The sequence below is a fragment of the Triturus cristatus genome, chromosome 4_1, assembly GCF_964204655.1.
Source record: "Triturus cristatus chromosome 4_1, aTriCri1.1, whole genome shotgun sequence".
In the NCBI taxonomy this organism is placed as follows: domain Eukaryota; kingdom Metazoa; phylum Chordata; class Amphibia; order Caudata; family Salamandridae; genus Triturus; species Triturus cristatus.
Genome location: NC_140585.1, coordinates 234,317,653 through 234,340,396, shown reverse-complemented (window position 1 = coordinate 234,340,396; position 22,744 = coordinate 234,317,653). Strand labels below are relative to the sequence as shown.

General features: G+C 49.1%; 1 protein-coding gene and 1 long non-coding RNA gene across 3 annotated transcripts in view; one reads left to right on the top strand and one right to left on the bottom strand.

Annotated features, from left to right (window-relative positions):
* Window positions 1-22,744, bottom strand: part of LOC146854179 (aldo-keto reductase family 1 member B1-like) — a 217,432-nt gene that overhangs the window by 26,572 nt on the left and 168,116 nt on the right. For both annotated transcript variants that reach the window (XM_085651951.1, XM_085651952.1), the window contains exon 8: window positions 14,335-14,418. In XM_085651951.1, the coding sequence (XP_085508077.1) occupies window positions 14,335-14,418 (84 nt within the window). The remainder of the gene's footprint in view (window positions 1-14,334; window positions 14,419-22,744) is intronic.
* The window catches only part of LOC146854178 (uncharacterized), a 265,426-nt gene continuing 247,161 nt past the window's right edge, over window positions 4,480-22,744 (top strand). The window contains exon 1 of the long non-coding RNA XR_014981167.1: window positions 4,480-6,664. This is a non-coding gene — a long non-coding RNA (uncharacterized LOC146854178). The remainder of the gene's footprint in view (window positions 6,665-22,744) is intronic.

The window sequence follows — 22,744 nt, the reverse complement described above, 5'->3', positions numbered from 1 at the left end:
CCTCTTCTCCAATGCCCAGGGGCAGAGGTGTCTTTAGGCATTGGTTGTTTCCTCACCGGAGCAGTCACTGTAGAGGGGGCCTGCGTGCAGAGGCTACAGGCGACATCTGGGAGTCCAGGAGGGGTGAAACCTCAATAGACTAGAGCTCTGGGAACTTTGTTGGCACGTTGGCCCACTAAAACTTGGGCCGGTGCAGTGGTTGCTTCAGGTGTTGGGTTTTGGCAGTCCCTGAGACCTCAGTCTTTTCCTTGAAGTTTCTTCAGAACAGGACTGCTTTTCACAGGAGGTCTTTTTCGAAGGCAGGCAGTCCACCCAGTTTCTGGAGTCAACAGCTGCAGCATAAGTCAACTTTGACACCGTTTTTGACGAGGGCTACAGACAGGCCAGCAGGGCTGAGTCCAAGTCAGGTGCTCTATTCAGTCTTCTCTGCTTTTGCGGCTCTTCGGTGTCCTCTCTTAGGTAGTGAAGATCTGCTTCTCTGGTGCGAACAAAGCAAACACAAGGAGATGATGGACTGAGTGCTGACACGGTTCAGACACTCACCCCCAGTCACAGATCTGGGTTTAATCCATCATTATTCTTTAGCTCACTCCGCCACCCCAGTTTAGACATGGCCATGGATGAGGGTTATGAACCCGAAACCGGTCCCAGGATGCTTGTTTCTGGTCCAGGGAAGACATGGCTTGGCAGTTCGGGCTGGACTGTTCCCATGAGGCACAGAGTCAGACTGATTTGCTTATGGCCATGTCTGAACTGGGGTGGTGGAGTGAGATAAAGAAAGATGATGGATTAAACCCAGATCAGTTGACTGGGGGTGAGTGTTTGATTTGCTCAAAGGCTCCGTCCATCATCCCCTCTGGTATCGCTTTGTCCGCCCTAAGTTAGCAGGGTATGCCCAGACGTGGGTCCCTTGCTCACTTTGCCACTGGATTCAAGATAGCCTGGCTGATGAGGGTTATGAACCCGAAACCGGTCCCAGGATGCCTGTTTTCGGTCCAGGGAAGACATGGCTTGGCAGTTCGGACTGGACTGTTCCCATGAGGCACAGGGTCAGACTGATTTGCATATGGCCATGTCTAAACTGGGGTGGTGGAGTGAGCTAAAGAATGATGGATTAAACCCAGATCAGTTGACTGGAGGGGAGTGTTTGATTTGCTCAAACACTCCGTCCATCATCCCCTTTGGTATCTCTCTGGTGACAGGGCCTCCCATAAATACTGAATTTAGGGGTGTTACAAAGAGTGCCAGGTGGTAGCCAATGAGCTACTTACCTCTAGGGTGACTACACCCTCATCTGGCCACTTCCGATGGGAAGTGGCATAACCTTGACCCGGTTTGGTTAATTCACTCCAAGGGAATACGGAGAAACTCGAAGAGGGGTCCACATCGCCTGCCCCACCCTAGGTGTTCTGTCAGAATGTGGGCACCTCTTCTAATCTAAATTTTCCTGCCTGTCCTCCCGCCAAAGGTGGAGCACAACAGAGGGCTTGGAATCTTCTAAGAGAGAAACCGAGTCGCAAACCAAAAAGTAGAGGGTCTGCTTTGTAGCTTCCTTGCCGTGGAAAGAATCTGCAGGTCATCTCGTGGGAGGGGTAGGAAGACACCGTATGCCAGAGCTGGACTGTTTTCGGGCCACCCGAGAGGGAAGTCCCTCACACCTGGGGGTCAGGAATTTACCTCTGGTGTCCAGCTGGCTAAGACCAATCAGTCAGTCCACCAGCAGTTGGTACGGTTTCAGGGGGCACCTCTGAGGTGCCCTCTGGGTGCATGTACTGATAAATACAACACTGGAATCAGTGTGGGTTCATCGATACGAGATATTTGATATCAAACATCCCTGTTGTCAGTGAAGCCATGATGTACCTGGGGAACTCGTATTGACCAGTGCTCAGCACCCGTTTAAAAATGGCTACCCTGTTGACTTGCACGGACAGTAATCGAACGGAACAGCACAGGGGCATATCTGCTTATGCAGGTATGCCCTCACATATAAAATTAAGCATCCTTTCTTAGGGCGGTCAGGCCTGCTGTAGGGGTGACTTACAAATATCATATGCAGTGGTAGGGGACATGGCACACAGGTATGTGCAACATGTCATTTTCACTTTTGTCTGCATCAGGACATCCAGCTTGCACTGGCACTCATGCACAGGCTTCGTGAGGGGTCCCTTAGGGTGGCACAAGTCATACGGTAGCCCTTCGGGACTCTTTAGTACCTCAGGTACCACTTTCTTAGGGACTTACAGGGGGGTGCGCTAAAGGTTTTGCCAACTGGGGGGAAATGGTACAATTTTTGGGAAAGAGCTCTGGCACTGGGGGACTGGTTAGCAGGAACCCAGGGCACTTTGTCGATATCACATGTACCAGGCAAAAAGAGCACTTCCGTACACTCATCAACACAGTTGACACAGGAAAACAGGTCGATTCTGTTGAACAGACAGGACAGGACTTGGGGAAGACATGGTGACATTTTGTTACTGTAATATCCTGCACGAAAATGGACACTGGTTCCATTAAAGGATCAGACCCACCAATTTAAACCTTAAACCAGACTGCTAGTGATGTTGACAGAGGATGCCATATCTTACATATTTTTTGGAGATATCCTTATCTGAAGCCCTATAAATTCAGGGGTTTTGTGGACTATTTCTCAGGTGTCCACCTCTCTGCCTTCCTTGCACAACATGTCACACATTACTGGCGTGAAAACCCATCGAAGAAGGTAGTCTTGATTTTTAGGTCGAGCCTAGAGGCAGCACGCATGTGCGGCTCTGCAAGACTTGTTGTAGTGGAGAATGAAATAAAAGCCCCACCCACTCTCTGCCTATATTTGTCATTGTCCTTCGTAAATGCTGGCTTCTGATTCGTAAAGAGGCTTGTTAGTCCCACCATGTCTTCATCTGTAACCTCTCATGGCGACTAGCCCTTTTACTTTGGTTGTTACACGGTACACCTTTAGTCTGTGAGCACTACTTTCATAAATGAGTTTCTCTTACTGCAGGCAGCACATGGGTGCCCGCTTTCAAAAACACGGGTCACTGCTTTCACTTTAACCCGGGCACTTGGCATAATCTCAATCCTCCACCCATCCAGTCGCTGCTTAATCTCACTCTGTCTCCCTCATGTCTGTTCTCGCCCCACCAACCAGACCTAAAGCCCTGCCTCCTTCACAAGACCATCTACGTTGCCGCTATCCTTGCTTGTTAGGCATGTGGTGTATGTCATGGTGGTATGTCTCGAGTGGTGCGTCTTCTCCCCTCAAAGTATTTCATTGTGTTGTTTGTTTGCAGAGTTGTGTGTTGCCTGTGCGCATATGATGGTTTGAGTGGTTCCTCTTTGTGGCTTCGATATTTCTCACCCAGAGGTACTTTGTGAACAAGTAATTTCAAGGAAATCTGCCTCCGTATTATCTGAAGCATTCAGTGTGTCTATTTGGTTCGGGTTACCCCTTGCAGAGCTGATGCACAGGGCTATCTGGGATCAGTGTCATGGAGACTAGGAGGGCTGAGTAGAGTCAGACACACACTTTGAAGTTTTTGGCACAGAGTGTCCTTTTCCTCCAGAGTTGCCAATGAAACAATTTCCTCACTCTGTGTACTTGAGATCACATGTACATGCCTCTACTGCATCCATGTGAATTAACTGGTTTCGCTTGTGAATGGCCCAAATCAGCGTGACAGGTCATAGGGCGATCACGTGGGAAGGTGGCAGCGCTCTCCACCCTCAGCTCGTGTGTAGCATGTTTGTAACTGCACCAGCTGAATTCTGAGACACCTGACAAATGGGTTTGCACGTCCAAGGCCCGCTACTTAGCGTGACCTTCAGTGGCATGGACGAACCTGCTTTCTGGGGTCGACATACGTCAGCTTCCTGGTTCTCCAGTGAGCCGTGGGAATTGTAGTGCATCGTGTGTTCCTGGTCAAATAACTGTCTTCGTTCACCTAGTTTTCTTAACTGCAAAAAGTAGGGAGAACTAGGAAAGGGCACAATATTGTGGGCTACATATAGCAAGCACTGGCAAAGTCAACGAGTCTCCCTTTTTGGCTTTGCATATTCTTTCGGTGATGCGGTTAGTTTCCCGATGTGAGCCATGGAAGTATATATATAGGCCATACATTCAACAAGCATTTGCAATGAAATAGGTCTCTCATGTACGCGAGCTTGAGCTATTGACATTGTAAATGACAATGGCTTTATGTTTCGGTTTTTTAAACATAAATAAAACGCATTGTCATTTAAAATGCCAATAGCTTAAACTTGCGTAAATGCAAGCCCTATTGCATTGCAAATGCTTGTTATAACTTTTCATCTTAGAATGCACCATCGCATGCAGATTAGATAAAGGAAAAGAGGACCATGGCATGCCAGGTCAGGCCGACTTACAGACTCCATGATCAAATACAGGGATCTGATAAGAGCTGTGATTTCCTTCATCACGTGAACCGTAACTATTTTATTTACTTTTTTTGTTTTCTGCTTCTTTGCTTCACGTAGCGTAGTTCTGAGTTTGCCCGTGTACCCATTTGTTTATCCTGCCATCTATAAGAAAAAAAAAAAAAATACCCCCTAGTTTCAGCAGTTGTGCTGTTGGATCTAGCCATCTGTTCCTAGTTAGAATTAGGCCCTTATTTAGAGTTAGTCAGATGGTGTACTCTGTCAAAACATGGCGGCTATTCCGTCCATCGATAAGTGCCACAGATATAATGCACTAGTATTATGACTGACAGGATATCAGCCACGTTTGTGTTGGACCATCCCATTCATTGAACTCGAAGCAAGGCCCATACTCTTGTGCCCAAATCTGTCCTACTCTTTACATTTCTCTATCAGCATTAAGAAACTTTTGGGCCACATCCGAACAAAGCGGTAAGAATTACTGCAGTATTTTAGGCTGTCTATGTTCCTCGGACGAAGATATAATTAATCATTTGTGATTATTTGCCGAATATCATATTGTATAAAATCCAATAAACTATTATTATTTTTTTTTAAATAAAAGAGCCAAATTCACAATCTGAATTTCCTACATCATGGGGACAGACAGTATAGTGGCGGTATTTCAGCCTTCACTTCAAATTTAGAGTTTTCTCCAGAGCATTCGAGGATTTTCAGTTGCCACTGAAAGCTAAATCCAGCACGTAGTAGCTCCAACTTTCATAGGAGAATCCCAAATTAACATTTGAGAAAAAAAAAGATCAATGAAAACAAATTATGAAAATAATCCTTACAGGAATTTCTCTGCTACAGTTGAGTGAGTGAGAGTGTATTAGGTTGCCAGCTCTCAGCCTGCGGTTGGTCCCCATTCAAGTTTTAAGTGTAATCAGAAAGCAGAGAGCAAGAGAGACCGACAGATTGAGCAAAATCAAGAAACAGAGATTGTATGATTTGTGTGCATGTGTGTTTCTGTCATGAAGTCAAAACTGCCTGCCTCTTAGAAAGTTAGCAGAAACAGTATGCGGTGGGAAATAAAGAAAAACTGGGCATTGACCTATAATTCCAGCCAAGATAATACATGATATGGACAAAATCCATGACTTTTGGGAAGGGACAAATGTTGACTAAGGCAAAAATATGGGAGCAAAACTTGGCAAAAATAGGGGAGCAAAACTATTAAAAAGTGCGAGCCTCTAAAATGGCCAAGCGTCCAGACAGCACTGTAGGCCTGTTCCGTCAGGCTGAAAAACAAGTGAAAGAATTGTTCGGCCTGAACAAGTCTGCAATGGTAACTCCCCTCTTCTACACATGTACAGCTCGTAGGATTTATTTTAAGTGAGCCATTTTGCATTAGAGCAATAGATACACGAGATTATATTGGATGTACTTTTTTAGCAAGTCTTGCAATAGGCGGACCAGGTGAAAGTCTAAAAAAGCCAACAAACATTTCCCCAGTTTAACTCGGAGCCCTTTTTTCAATTAAAATCGCAATGCGTGAGACACAGGCCCCCGCGTTGCGGGGGCCCCCTCGCTCAGGAAGCCTCTTCATCATGAATTAAAAGGCTCTGGCAGAGTGTCTTGCATAGTCTAGTCAGCTAGAATGGCTGGCAGGTCAGGAGTGTTGCGCCGACCCGGTGGCTCATTGCTGCACCAATAAGCATTCATTATAGCACAGCTGCTGCAGGCCGGCCAGGGGCATGGCATTCACGTGACGTGGTCACGTGATTGCAACAGTGTATCCATAATCACTGAGTGTGCGGCAGTTATGCTTTTTTTTTTTAGTTTACCGCCCCTGCCCGCCACGCCGCAATTATTATTTTGGGGCTTCTCCATAATTGGCGCCGGCGTTCACTGGACAGTGAGATGGGTCCACGCCGAGTCTTGGTAGAGGCAGCTGAGGTTATGTGCAAGCCACGTGACCCGCGCCATAAACCCTCACACCACCGGCTTGCCTCGGCCTCCTGAGGCTCACCAGGCCCCACCAGCGTTGGTGACAGAGGACTCAGTTGTGAGCCTGCTGCCGCCCTGTAGCGATAGCTGCTGCTCGCCACTTTCGGCCCGTACTGTCAGTAAAATAATGATCCCTGGCCTGGACTAGGGCTCAACCAACCCGGGCCCGACCGGAGCCTGCTGGCGGGCTGCTGCCTGCAGCTGTGAGAGCATGTCCCAGCCCGGGGGAGGCACCTATTGCCATGGCGCTGCCTCCGCTCGTCACCTGCCTCGAATTGAAGTAAGTGAAAACTCTGAACTCGTAAAACTATCAGTGTTCTTAAATAAAACGGATGTCCCTTTGCTCATTTGATTAGGCCAGATTTATAACGGCCGACCAGTCAAGAAAGCGATGAGGTAAAGCTGGTTATTTTACGTTAGTCAGAGCAGAAGAAATTAAAGAACACCTGCTCAAAATTTCGGTAGTGGAGTCTGCAGTGAACCGTGGCTACATTCCGTACCACAGCGAACATTGATGTGTGCTTTCAAGTGAGGAGACCCATGGAAAACAGTCCTTATCCACCTCCCTCTTTTTATTTATCCCCCACTACAGCAGTCATGTTATTCTGAGGTGAGCAAGTGGCAAGCAAACTGCGCCGTTTTTTGAAAAACATAATTTAACCCTATTACAATAACATTTACAGAAACATTATTTAGTTTGCAGTGGCGCGCACTGTAAATGACTGGTGCAGACCGACACCTCGTTTTGTTTAACAGTACCATCAGCTTAGAAGAGAACTAGGTGCTTCAGTTTCTGGTGCTTTGCTTTCCAGCAGTTTTAACATCATCTTAGAAGGTCTTGTTGCTCAAATGGGTTTAACTGCTCATATTTATATGTTTTCCTGGTTTTCATTGCTTGATTTTGGTTGCGACAAAGTGTTACTCAGTTGTTGAAATGTCACATGTAATAACACTGAATTTATGAAAAGGTCACACACAGCAATCTGAAACCTTGGCAGCTATGAGGAGTGCGTGCGCGCCACGCCTTGTAAGGATGAGAGAGGCGTGTGCAAGGTAATCATTCACCAGTAAAGCCAATACCTGTGAGGGACAAAGGATGTGGTATTTTAGGTCATCACATAGCGGGGAAAGCGAGGACTGCAAGGAACGTCCCACTGGCAGCCCTCATGGGGCAGCACGTGCTGCACCCCTTCGAGGCAGGAGCGTCACAGCGGATGCAGCAGGCGCCCCACAAGAATCAGACCAGCCTCTAGGCAGAGGATGGGCCCAGGAAGAGGGGTGCAAGCATATGATTTCTCTTTTCTTAGTGTCTCCTCAGACATATTCAGCTGTTGCTCTCACTGTGTCCAGTGCAACACCTTATGGGACACCCCCGCGCCGCACGGCCACCAGCTGCTGCGGGTGCCCCTCTGCCCTGCCTAGCTGCCTCGCTGCCTGTCGCGCTGCCGCTGACCACGCCCCCTCCTCCGAGAGGCGCGGTCCGTGCCTGCCTGCCGGCTGCTCGTTCTGGTGGAGAGTTTTCCCTTGACTTTGTAACTTTGTGCTTCTCCGTTTTTCCTTGTGATTGTGCCCGTGTTTTTGTGATAGTATTCTGGTAATTGTGCCCGTGTTTTGCTTTCTCCTTCCTGTCTGCCTGCCTACCTCGCCGAGCCCCGCTCTCCCTCCCCGCTTCCCGCCACCGCCGCTTAGCCCCGCCCCTTTTGCCTTCTGTATCCCTCCCCGCTCCCGCCTCCCAGCTGCCCTGCCCACCCGCGCACTTGGCCTTATATGGCGACCGTGCGAACGCGCAGCGGGCGCGCCGATTGTGCGCCGAAGGCGCGCCAAAGGTAAGCCCGTCTGCGCCCGTCCGCGCCCGGATCGCGACCAGCGCCAGGACCCCGACCTACCCGCCTGACGTACTCCGCCGCCACCCTCACCGCACTCAACACCGGCCGACCCCCAGAATGCCACCAAGCCACACCACGACTCACCCACGGACCTTTCAGCTGCCACGCCTGCAAGTTCTCCTGCATCCGGACCTGCCCCGCACCAGCAGCCGCCAAGTCGAACACCAGCAGCACCCACCTCAAGTGCATCCTGCTCAACACCCGCTCCGTCCACAGACACGCCGTGGAACTCTGGAACCTCCTAGACGCCACAGCCCCTGACGTTGCCTTCCTCACGGAGACCTGGATGAACGCCTCTTCAGCCCCCGACATCGCCATCGCTATCCCGGAGGGCTACAAGATCGTCCGGAGGGACCGCAACGCCAACCAGATGGGAGGAGGCATCGCCATCATCCACAGGAACACCATCCGTCTCACGACCAGCACCGACAACTCCCTGACCACCGCCGAACACCTGCATTTCCAGATCCACACCGACCCGAACACCACCCTCAGAGGCACCCTGATCTACCGACCCCCGGGACCACGCACACAATTCAGCGAGGACATCGCCGACTTCGTCAGCCCGCATGCTCTCCCCTCCGCCGACTACATCCTCCTGGGGGACCTCAACTTCCACCTGGAGAACAACAACGACCGCAACACCAGCACCCTGCTCGACAACCTCGCCAATCTTGGACTCAAGCAGCTGGTATCCACCCCCACCCACCTCGCCGGACACACACTCGACGCCGTCTTCTCATCCTGCAAAGACATCGACTTCAGCCACGCCACAGAGCTTCAATGGACGGACCACAGCTGCGTCCACTTCACCTTCAAGAGAACGACGACCCACCACCACCAGCAACAGGCCGCCCGCAGAAGCTGGAACAAGATCACAGCAGACCAGCTCGCCACCTCCCTGAGCCAGCACCCTTCTGCCAGCTCAGCGAACCCCAGCCAGGCCGCCAACAACCTCACTAAGTGGATCAGCAACTGCGCGGACGAACTCGCCCCGCTGAGGACCCCGCCCAGCAGACCCGGCAGCAAGAAAGCCCCGTGGTTCACCGACGAACTCAAGAGCTCCAAGAAGAACTGCCGAGCCCTCGAGAAAGTCTGGAGAAGGGAACCAACACCGGACAACAGGACCACCTTCAAGCTGGCCACCCGGAAGCACCACCAGCTGATCCGCGCTGCCAAGAAAACTGCCTTCAAGGACCGGCTGGACAACAACGCACACAACTGCAAGGAACTCTTCAACATCGTGAAAGAGCTCTCCAACCCCAGCGCAGGAAACGACATCACCCCATCGCAAGACCTCTGCAACTCCCTCGCTTCATACTTCCACAACAAGATCGCGGACATACACAACAGCTTCAACAACCAACCAACGCACACCAAGACCGAACAACCACCCCTCCCCACCACCCTCCACGCCTGGACTCCGATCAGCACCGAAGACACCATCCGCACGATGAACTCCATCCACTCCGGATCACCGACCGACCCCTGCCCTCACCACGTCTTCAACAAGGCTGACGCTGTCATCGCACCCCACCTGCGAGACATCATCAACACCTCCTTCGACACCGCCACCTTCCCTGAGAGCTGGAAGCACGCTGAACTCAGCGCTCTACTCAAGAAACCCACAGCGGACCCCACCGAACTCAAGAACTACCGCCCCATCTCGCTCCTCCCGTTTCCAGCCAAAGTCATCGAGAAGACCGTCAACAAGCAGATGGCCGCCTTCCTCGAGACGAATGGATCCCTCGACCCCTCACAGTCCGGCTTCCGAGCCAATCACAGCACCGAGACCGCCCTCATCGCCGCCACCGATGACATTCGAGCCCTGATGGACAACGGAGAAACAGCGGCCCTCATCCTCCTAGACCTCTCCGCAGCATTCGACACTGTCTGCCACCGCACCCTAGTACAGCGCCTCAGCAACGTCGGAATCCAGGACAAGGCGCTGGAATGGATCATCTCCTTCCTCGACGGAAGAACACAGAGTCCGTCTACCACCGTACAAGTCAGAGGCCACCGATGTCATCTGCGGCGTCCCTCAAGGATCCTCTCTGAGCCCCACCCTCTTCAACGTCTACATGAGCCCCCTCGCGGCCATCGCACGCCAACACAACCTCAACATAATCTCCTACGCCGACGACACCCAGCTGATCCTCTCCCTGACCAACGACCCCGCCGCCGCCAGAGCCAACCTACACGAAGGGATGAAAGAGGTAGGCGAGTGGATGACGACCAGCCGCCTGAAGCTGAACTCGGACAAGACGGCGGTCCTCATCCTGGGCTCCTCACCCTCCGCCTGGGACGACTCCTGGTGGCCTCCCGCCCTGGGCACCGCACCCAAACCGACAGACCAATGTACGCAACCTGGGCTTCATCCTGGACTCCTCCCTCTCCATGACCAGGCAAGTCAACGCCGTCTCCTCGGCGTGCTTCAACATCCTACGCATGCTACGGAAGATCTTCTGGTGGATCCCCACCGAGACCAGGAAGACCGTCACCCAGGCCCTCGTCACCAGCCGACTGGACTACGACAACGCCCTCTACGCCGGTACCACCGCCAAGCTCCAGAAGAGACTCCAGCGGATCCAGAACGCCTCAGCCAGACTCATCCTCGACATCCCACGAACCAGCCACATCTCCGGACATCTGAGAGACCTGCACTGGCTCCCCGTCAACAAAAGAATCACCTTCCGCCTCCTCACCCACGCACACAAAGCCCTACACGACCAAGGCCCGAGCTACCTCAACAGCCGAGTCAACTTCCACGCTCCCAAACGCCACCTCCGATCAGCCAACCTCGCCCTCGCCGCCGTCCCCCGCATCCGAAGAGCGACTACAGGAGGACGGTCCTTCTCCTACCTGGCCGCCAAGACCTGGAACTCCCTCCCGACCGACCTGCGCCTGACCCAAGACCACCTCTCCTTCAGGAAGAAGCTGAAGACATGGCTGTTTGAGCAGTAGCGGCACCCCCCCACCCCCAGCGCCTTGAGACCCTACGGGTATGTAGTGCGCTCTATAAATGTCATTGATTGATTGATATGCCTCAGATCTACCTCGGATTCTTTCATGCTCTTTTTCAGTGCCGGAACGCGATCCAAGTTGATAGCGTAGGGGGTGTCTTGGGGAGGAAGATGTAAATGCGGTTGTTGGATAAGATGCTCGACATTATCACCCATAGGTCCAAGACCAGGATTTAAAAGTGACTGGCTGTTTCCAGTTCTGCTAGACAGAGCGCTTTTCGCCCACCTCCCTAGCTGCGATGCAGTATGGATGGAGTGGGCAGGTGAAGGCATGGGTGGTTCAGATGGAAAGGGATCCTGGGGTGAAGGAACGAGTCCTGGCTGTGTATACCCTGCTGGACTGACAGACAGGTCCCTGTGTGAAGCCCTGGTCTTTTACAGCCCCTGGTCCAGGCTGTAGCACGATCAAGAGTGTCTTTCCGAAAAGTGTGCCATTCCTACTACTTGCTACTGACCAACACACTTCTCTGTGGTCCTGGAGGCCCGACTTCCCCTATATGATGAAGGACAGTGGCCTGCACTGAAGAAACTATGGGGCACATTATCAAGCCAGGCAATAAAATTATCGCCGCTTTAGCGGCAGAAAACTGCCACTAAAACGGCGATAATGGGCTTGATAATATGCTCTATGGAATTGCAATTGAAGCCCATGTTAAATGTGAAGGACGCCTAACATGGGCTTCAATTGGAAATCCATAAAGCATATTATAAAGCCCATTATAGCCACTTTAGCTGCAGTTTTCTGCCGCTAAAGCGGCGATAATTTTATCACCTGGCTTGATAATATGCCCCACGTGAGGCCTAAGGATGCAGAAACGCCACCTCATTGCCTCCAACTCAAGAATACTCCCCTTCCCCAGCCAGAACTCAAGCAATGCTATTTAAGTTGTTCACACTCAGACACACCGTAGGTGTAGTGGAAAGCTGGTCTCTTTGGCACTAACACACTACATGCCCTAACCGAATGGGCCTCACAGACCCCCCCCCCCCCCACCCCCAAAAAAGTTTTATCCAACCCCAAGTAAAGGCACTCTTTTTTCGGCAGAGAATTATTCAGAATCAGACTTTTTTTTTAATAAAGCAAGAAAAAGGCAGAAAAGAGAGAGGGGAGGGAAACAAAGACAGGAAATCTCTGGCAATGAGAGAAAGCAGTGGTGAAAAAGAACCTGCAAGATTGAGGTAAAGAAGTCCGAGGTGGAAAGTGGTGGAAGAAAGAGGCGGGAGGTGGAATCTAGACTTGCCAACGTTGGTATTTGGCCCCCCAGCATCAAGCTCGTTCAGAGTGGGCGAGTGATGGGGGTCGAATTTTACAGCCACTTTTGCAAGTGTTGAGGTAGTCAAGTGGCCCAGCTCCAGAACGTAAACAAGGGAGCAATGTTCTAGTACTAGTTACCCTGCGCCTAACCAAACAGTGATCCTGGGTAGATCGTTCTATCTTCCTGCTCCAAAGGCTAAGATGAATAACAAGACTCTACATACCAGTTCTTGTGTTAGATTTTAAAAATGCCATATCCCCCAGCACTGTACAATTCAAAAGAAGGGTATTACAGGCCATATCCCCCAATACCGCATAGCTCAAAACAAGGCCATATCCCCCAATACGGCACAGTTCTAAAAAAGGTAATTTCAGACCATTTCCCCAAGCGCTGCACAGTTCAAAATTAGGTCCTTTCAGGTCATATCCCATAGCACTACAATATCCCACAGCGCTGCACAGCTCAAACGATGGTCAATTCAGGTCATATCCCAGAAGAACTGCACAGTTCAAAGGAAGGCCATTTCAGGCCATACTCGCCAGCACTGCTCCGCTGATAAGGTCATTTCACACCATATCCCAAAGACACTGCACAGTTGAAAAGGTGATTTTAGACCATTTACCCCCGCACTGTACTGTTCACAAGAAGGTCATTTCCGGCCATATTCCTATGCACTGCACAGTTCAAAAGAAGGTCATTACAGGCCATATCCCCCAATACTGCTCTGTTCACAAGAAGGTCATTACAGGCCATACCCCGCCAGCACTGCACAATTCAAAAGAAGTTCATATTAGGCCATACCTCCCAGCACTCCTCATTTCAAAAAAATATATCAGCTTATCTCTCAGCACTGCTCAGTTCAAAAGACGGTAAGTTTAGGGCAGAATGTTAAAAACAGACCTCCCAATTTCAACACTGAGCAGGATGGCTTATCAAGAAATACACAGGAATAAAAAACAAACACACATGAGCTCTTGTAAAGCACACGGTCGTCTCAATGGATGTCTTAGTTCTGTATAACAAATGTGTACAACTCGACTCAATGATACTCTTGCTATCGACTTTTGAAGGATGAAAGACTGAGTCCATTTGTATTAATGGGATGAAACATTTGCCCAAACTTTTATAACGCAAGTAAAAATAAAAAAAAAGAATGAGGCCATGCTATCCCAACATTGTGCCGCATTATACAGTATACTTTGCCTTTTCTTGCAACATATTATAGTCAACGCTGCCACATAATTTGATCCATCCCTGCCACATAATTCCAGTGGCCTTGAATATTAGCAACTGAAAGTAATGAGCAAACAGAGCGTAGAAGGGATTGCGATCAGTGAACCTCTCCACTATAACATACAGACCCCCGGTTTCTTCTCATTAGCTATGAAGTGGGGGGTTTATATAAACAAAAGCTGTGTTTCATTCACCTTAAAATGTACAGGTAGTATTTCTAAAGTTTGATATCATTAATTGTGGCTGTGAAGGGAAGCAGTAGCGTAACAAAGGCCCCTGCAGCCCCCATGGTGTGGGGGGGCCTCCGAGCTCCAGGGGGTCTCCTCAGCACATTGCCCTGGCCTGAGAGCTCCTGACTGTGGTTGGAGAGGGCCCCCTCCATGTGCTTTGCAGGGGGCCCCCTCAAGTTTTGTTACGCCACTGAGTTAACCTGTTCATGCTTTTACCTCTTTACAAAATCAGACTATACTGAATTGAACGGCACGGCACGGCTGCCCCCCACCCCCCCCCCCCCCCCGGCCCGGTTTCCTTTGGAGCCCAATTACTCCTCACCTGAAAGTTCTCTCGGATGCGCTCTGGAGTGACGGATTTTGGAATTACAATCAAATTCCTCTGGACTTGGAAGCGCAGTAAAATCTGGAGAGAAGAAAAGGACACTTTTAAAAAGACGTAAATGAACTGTCACACGTGTTTCAAAGATAGTTACACAGATGTTTGCCAACCTATAAAGCTCTGCGGCGATCTACCAGGACAAGTCCTCCTCCTCCAAATAGGACCGTATTTGTGGGAAAAGAAACCAGTGGTGTTTTGCTCGTGCTGGGAAGCCCCAATGCTTTGGTAATCGCTTCCTGCGATGCTCTCCGTGTGGTCCCCTCATCCTGCATCCTTAACTTGCTTTAAAAACATCCAGGCCGATGGTACAGCACAGTCGGCTGCGTGCACAGGACACAAATAGAGCCGTGCCAAAACACGCTGTTAACGCTTTAATTGGGTGGTGTTACTGGACATTTTATCAAAAGCTAAGAAAGCGCGCTGACAAAGAATCACTCACTGTTTAAATAAATACACTACTGCAGAACTGATGGAGGCCATTCACAAGGTTTCCGCCAACCAAGAGGCGAACAAACACTGCCTTCACTCCCGACGGCGGATTTAAAACGGATACACGCGAGCCAGCGCCACCCGACGGCCTTGCAGCAGGATTCTCACCCGGCCGGGCTTGAACTTTACTCATCCAAGAGAGGATAACACCGCTACACGCAGGGATTTCAGTGACTCACTAACTGGATTCTGTTTTGTTAGTGCGACATTTCAGACTGAACGCAGTTAAGATCTAGATATTATTGTACCGTTCTCTTTCCTATGGAGTGGAAGCACAAAGCCTTCCACACCAGGAGTCTCTGTAACTACCACACTAAGGGTTAATGAGGAGCCACATATTGAACTGCCTGAGCAAGGGCCCGAAGGCCACAGCAGAAGGCATTCCTGAGGATGCCCGGAAGAGCAGCGGCTGGGGTGTGTGTCGTGACTCTCCGGCGGAAAAGCAATCGTCTAAATAGGAGTGCGAGTTCCTGAGTGAAGCTATAGATAGATCACCACAGAAAGAATTGCCACTCTGATGCCAGACTGGGTGTAGGGGAGGGTTTGTGGAACAACAGAGCTGATACTCTTATCCCATCCACAGGTCCCAACCAGGACATCTGGATGGACTACACGAAGTGACCGATATCATAGAATGGAAAGACTCCAAAGGTGGATCGGTTTCAGAAAGTACATTTCAAGAAGTACACTTGGGCACTAGACCCTATCTGTAGTAGGCACCCCTTTCTCATGTGACAGTCCCACAGAAGTTATTGTACAATTTCTTCTTGAAACTGAAAATCACTTTTTAGGTCTTGGCTGGCGAAGGCTGCGCTTGCGCAGTCTCGCTCGCGAGAGATAATGACTTGGGAGAAGAGGGGCTTGAACCCGCACCTCTTCTCCCCTGTTCTCCATTGGCTGGCCTCGTAAATGCTGGCCAGCCATTGGAGAAGAGGTCCCGTCACTCTAATCATGCCCAGTCCTTTTCGGATCGGGGGGCGTGTTTTTTGCGAAAAGTCTCAGGGAGGAGACAACAGCAAAACACGCCCCCGAATCCGAAAAGGACGCTCCCTTTCTCTGAGGCATTTCTGCTGCCTCGGAGAAAGGCGGTGGTGTCTTTCGGTGCCCTCGTGTTTTTTTAGGACTCGCACAGTGTACTTCACACTTTTCCATATTCCTTCTTGTTTGTTTTCATTGAATCCATTAGTTTTTTTAAAAACTTTTTTCCCTTTCCGTTTTCTTTCTTCTCCCATTTGTTTTAACCCTTCACTCTCTCAGTTTCTTGGGTCACATGTCAATGATCTTGCTCGCCGCGTGTCTCCCTCCTTCTGTCCGCCGCAGCCCCCACATCTTGAAGTAATCAGGAGCGGGGAAGGGTCTGCCCCCCTCGCATCTCAGGTTAAAGGAGAGGGTCCACGAAATGTGGTAGAGCCATTATAGGAAACCCGAGAAGGCTTCACCAGGGACTCCAATTGCCATCGCATTAGGATTGATTAGAGACCAGCAGTACCGTAATGACCCGGGGAAAGGGGCAGCCTGAGTCGCGTTCGCAGCACAATAGACGGTCTCTGATTGCTTCCTCGCCCGAAGATTGCATCACTGGGTAATTCCCCGAGTCCGGTATAAAGCCTCCATGGTAAACCTCAGGCCTCAGAACACTTCAAAGCACTCAAGCGTCGAGTGCAAAAAGGTGCAAAGGCAACGGTGCCTAACTCAAGGACATTGAGATCTCAGTGCCCAGTGATTTGAGGATCACCCGTTGTCTCGCAAATTTCAGCAGAGAGCCGAAATACTCACTCGTATGTGTTGTTTCTGGACTGAGATCCCAGACATGTACTCCGGCAGGGGGCCACTTGGCTGGGATCGCAGGCAGATCAACCCCCTATTCCCCCCCAACCCCGCCCTTACGTTCGGACGCCTCAGGCGACAAACGCAGGGGCGCACGGATTGTTGTGCCTTGCCATTGTGCGCACTCAGGATGTCCTGGGGAAAGAGCGTGTGTGTGTTTCAAGTTCAGAACATCACTCCAGGAACTGAGCTCGAGGGAGACACCGGACTGTATCCAGCAGGATTTACTTCTCGTTTATAATGAATGCACTTTTGGAAGTAGACGGGACTTTTTTGCAGAAATTCTGAAAGAGTTGTAGTCAAATTTGTGCAAATTCTGCCTTGCGTGTAATTTCTTGAAGGGCTCGCGCATTCCATACCCGAGTAACTCCTTCGCACCACAGTAAAGCCTTCGTCCAGACAGCCGCTTGGTTTTAGGGAGAGGCCATCTTTTTACAATTCGAAGGATTCCGTGTCAGTGAATCAAAGGGTAAGTAATTGAAACTGTGTGTGAATATTTGCCCCTAATCTGTAGTTTTCTTTCCTATAATCCATTTATACGTTGTTTATCCTTTTTGAAAATCGTATATACAACTATACCTTCCCATACTCAGTCCGTTGAGCACGTATTCCCTTGTCGTTTGAAGAAAAGTTTTTTTATGCTTTTATCAACAAACATTGACCTTGACTCTTTTAATTGCATTTTTTTTATCATACTTAGAAATTTGCTCCTAACAAATTTGTAAAGTCTTGCTCGGTGTTTTGTTTTCACGGTTTCATTTGCAAGGTAAAGTCGCATAATTTTTGTTTACTCGTCTATTATAAAAAATCTGTCTTGTACACTAATATGAAGAAACTACATTGACCTGTTGACTTTCTACCTGAAAGTATATTTTATAATGTAGAAATTGAGCAGGAGGCATTTTCAGAGTTTGTTTTGGACGTGTGTATTACATTTTTGTGTCAATCGTGGTTAGTTGCATAAGATAAATTAGCAGTAACTGTGGCTTGTATAAAATATTGAGAAAGAATCCACTTGAAGCCCTAGTGACACCACGACAATGTTACTGCTCCTGAGTTTCAAAAACAGACAATATAAACATGCAGTGGCTGAACTCGACAGATTAAGACATATATCCCAAATTATATATAACAGTCGGTAGACGCATGCCTCTACAGTGTTCTCTTATATTTTGAAACCAGAATTGGTCAAGTTCGTATCCTTTCAAAGTTCCCTTTTCAAACAATCATTATCAACGCCAAGTCTGGCCCTGGCACGGTAGTGCGATTTTTGTTTAGTATTAATAAAATTTGACACTTCAGGCAGCAGTTTCAGCAGAGAGGACCAAGAAGGAATGGGCATGGGATCCAAATACTAATCATGCATATTAGTCTGGCCCACTGGCATTTTGCGCTGCTGCAGCGTTTTCCTCATATTTATGGATTTGCCAAACTTCACAAATAATGCTTGCATAATAAATCTCGCTTTGGAGAGTGATTAAGCTATTGACATTGTAAATAACAATGCAGTTTCTTTAAATGTTTTAAAAACAAACAAAAAAAGCATTTACAATGCAACGGTCTAGGCATTGTTAAAGTTAGAGCTATTGGCATTGCTCATGACAATGCCGTTTCTTTAAATGTATTAAAAACAAAAACAAACAAAAACAATGTCAAGAGCAATGCCAATAGCTCTAACTTTACCAATGCCGAGACCATTGCATTGTAAATGCTTGTTTTCTTATAGCAAAAGTGGAAGGGGCAGAAAGAAGGAATAGAACTGCCACTGATCTGCTTTGATTAAAACCCACTGGTTTATCAAAATTAAAAAAAAGGTATGTCCAGTTTCTGGCATGGTTTGCATGCTCAGAGGACTCTTGCCGTTAACCAGTTGTCGTCTTGCGCAGAAGTAGCAGCTGCTCCATCTGCGCTGCTTATTTGACGCTTCTTTACAGGCCTGAAATGACAGCGGAAGACCTCGTTTTAGTGTTTTTAGGTTTTGGGTAAATCAGACAATAGAAGATAACCAATAAATACTAAATACATATTTGTGTTCAAGAGATCCCAGTGAAGCCCAGTGTGGGGCCGCAGGGCAGACAGCAGCTGCTGGGCCCCAAACGGGGTGGCAGGGGTAGTCTTCCACTGGTGTCCTAGCGCAAAGCTTACTATGGTTCTGCAAACTGGACCAAGTGAAAAAACTCAGTAATTGACCACAAGGGTAGCGAAGGCGAGCAGTTACAATCTTCTCACAAAGCTAGTGTGGCGGGCAACAGCTCAGGATGCGACAGCCAATCAACAGAGCCACCCTTCCAGCACGAGTCACTCCTGGCTTACTCTTTTTTTTTGCCAATTTCTTCTGGGCGCTTTACTCATCCGGAACAACTCTATCTCTCCTCATCTGCTGTTCATCCTGCAGGGCCAGACACACTGCTTTGCTGTGAGAAAGTGCCTCTTTTTGCTTGGTTAGCTACTCCCACTTTTTGCTTGGTTTTGATGTGGTTTCGTTTGTAGTGCGCAAGGTTCCTGCCAACCAGGACCCCTGTGCCAGTGCTTTTTCCCTAAAAACAAATCACCAATTTGTACTTCTAACCCCCTGTAAGCTCCTAGTAAATGGAAACCAGAGTACCTATGGACTAAAGAAAGTGCCCTGGGACCCCTCACTCGAGCCATACCACGGCCATTGTTGCTTGCATGCACATGAGGGAAATAACGACAAAGTTGACATGGCAACCTGCCTGGGTGCCATGCCAGCCAGCACTGCCTGAAGGCATCGATAAGTCACCCCTCTAGCAGGCCTCACAGCCCTAAGGTAGGGTGCACATAACCACAGGTGTGGGCATATCTGCATAAGCATATAAGACCCTACAATATGAGGGCTAATTCCTTAATATTGGAAGTGCCAGTGGAGCCATAGAAAGTACCTGGCTGGAAACTAGACAATTCAAGTTCCTCAGCACCATGATGGCTTCACTGAATACAGGAGTGTTTGGTACCAAACTACTCCTCTTAGTATCAAACTACTCCTCGCAAACAAATACACACTGATACCAGTGTGGAATGCATGGTACCATGTATGCAGAGGGTACCTCAGAGGCCCCCCCCCCCCCCCCAAAAAAAAACAAATCTACCAACAATGGTGTGGTCTCTGACTGTTGGATGCAGCCACCACCACCAGACAGGTTTCTAGACCCCTGGGTAGAGAGCCCCTGCTCTCTGCGACCAGAAACAATGTACACCCTGGGCAGAGGTGTCACACCTCCTCCCCTAGGATGGGCCAGTCCACGAAGTAGAAAGCTTCAAAGGCCAGTGCTCGAAATGGAAGCTTTTGCAGCCCCCGGTTTACATCCCCACTTCAGCCGGTAAAACCAGCAGGAAAACTTAATAGGAGGCGTGTTCACCTCTGCCAACTCCACCCCTAAGGAGAGGTGAGGTGAAGCACATCTTTCAGTCCCTGCCATCTTGAAGCTGGGGGATCCCTGCCATCTTGAAGCTGGGGGATCCCTGCCATCTTGAAGCTGGGAGACCCCTCTAATCAGGGCGAGGTCTATGCTACCCTCCCAAAGGAGGGTGGCATGGTAGAGGGTGTAGTCACCCCAGGTAAGGTGCCAATTGGCCCTACCTGCTACTCCCTTAAAACACCTCCTAAATGTAGTATTTAGGTGCCTCCCCCAGACCTAGAAACTAGACCTTTGATGACCTACGAAGGAAGAAGACGACCCTGCAGAGAATAATGAAGACTATGACTGCCTTGGCCCTAGCCCTAGCCCTACTGGCGAGTCTCCACCTTCGAAGAACCTGCGACTTGCAACAGCAGCAACCTCTAGGAGGACTGCTGCCTTTAACTAAAGACTCCAATCTCCCATTGACAGCGGACCTGTTCAGAAGGAACCCACAACAAAAACTTCAGTTCCAGGCAGATTCGTGACTCGTGCCCACTCATCACCCGACACCAAAGTCCCAACCAAATCTAAGTGGCCTAACTGCTTAGTGAAGTCTCCCAAGAGACCAGGACTCCGAATCAAGCATTGACCAACCTCTCCGGTACTCCACGACGGCACAGGTAGAGAGGATCTGAAGGTCCACCACCAGGACCAGCCCACTAATACGAGATCCATCATCTAAAGGCACCCCTGCACCGGCAGCCTCTGGGCTTTGGAGAGCTTGACCAGCTGTGCCCCTGTGACCCCAACTTACCTGTGCTGTCGCTGGAGTTCTGCCTGGACCCTCTGGTTTCATGCCTGCAGCCTGCTTCCGAAAAGAAGAATCCCCATAGGATTGCATGGGGCGCCCGTCGCTGTGTTTTCACCTTGCACCCGGCTGCCCCTGTGCCGCTGGTGGCGAATGTTTGGTGCTGCTTTGTGTCCCTCCCTGTGCTGGGGCTAATCCCCAAAGATGGGCCCTGAAACCAATTTACCTACCTGCAAGCAGTGTGGCTTCAACCCCCCCCCCCCGGCTTAATTGAAAAGCATTCGGCTGAATTCTGATTTTGACCACTGCGCCCAACCGCCCCTGTGCGCCGAGGGTGCAGTGTTGCTACCTCGCCCACTGCTGACCTTTGGTCCTAAAGACTGGAACTATAAATGGCATACTTACCCGATTAACCACAAAACTGTTTACCCCATAGGATAACATTGAACTATGCTGAATATTTTCCAAGTGTCAATTTTTTAAAGTGCAAAGAATTTTTAATTATGTCAGCAGATCCTTCACCCTTCCAGCATACAGTGCAGATTTCAGGTGATGTCCCCTCACGATTTGGAGACAGGCTGTAAGGCAGACACCACCCCTGATTACACAACAGCTCCTATAATACTCAATGGAACACTCCCTTCCTTGCAGAACTTTGGTCTGGAACATAGTAGGTGGTTTGGATGCCACTTTTCTTTTAATACACATTTTGCAGACTGGGTACGTGGATGTATGGTCTTAGGTTTCAAAACCATTTTGGATTTGTTCGCTTCAAATGTAATTTCCAGGCTGCCATTCAAGCCCAGCCATTGTGCAGAGTGATGTTTCTCACAGCAGGTAGCAAAGGTGCTGGTTCCAAGCAGAAGTACCTAAAACAGAGGCACAATGAAGTGCGAGATCTCTGCACCTCAATGTCAGTTTTTTCTGTAGCAGTATTTAGAGACAAATGGCTGTGTGGAGGAACAACAGTTTCACACAGAACCAGTGCCTCTGTTCTTGTAACATTCTCTTACTTATTAATTTGAGGCGATTACCATGCAGCCCGTTTTTGATCAGATAAAAAATAAATACATATTTCCTCCACTGCATCTGGTGGCCTTATTTGGCATGAGATAGATGCCACCCTTGACAGGAAAATACATATTCTAGAGGCACTTCTTGCGTTCACAATTCTGTTCTTTGCTGCATTATGTATAACAGCAGAAAGAAGAGTGGAGGATACAAATTTTTGCCTTGTAACCAGAGCAGCTGTTACCATATGAGTGAGTGAGAGAACTTTCCATAATAAAAGGTTTCTTACTAGGTCCAAGGTATCTTATACTTGGCATCTAAAGCTTTTATGTAGATGGAATTCTATGTAAGCAGATAGGCGAGTTAGCAAGGAGCCCATGCTTAGATCAAGAATTTATGTGGCAAGAAAGTGTCTCAAGGAAAAACTGGAGACAGGAGGCTACATCCACCAGAGCTTAGCTTGTCTTTTATTTAGATGTAAGGGATATCACCATTAAATCGCCGATTGTTGAGCTTAGTTTTCTTCTGCAGCATTAGAATGGATGTCTTATTCTCCTTTGCCTGCGGAGCAGCTGCTAATGTAGGATCGCCCTCTCACAGAAGGGATATGTGCCCAAGTATATTTAAAGAATTGTATCTTTGATATGATGTGCCACACCCAGAAAATGCTCTCACACAGCAAACACCGTCCGTTTGTGATATTTTATGCTCCCAGCAAAGCAGGCTGCTTATAAGCTCTTGTAAGAAATTAAGTGAAGGTACTGGAATCAGGGGCAGCAAAGCAGGACTGGTGTTTAGTATATTATGGTATTGCATTAAGAAACAGCAATCATACAGATGTTTGAGCAAGCAGGTT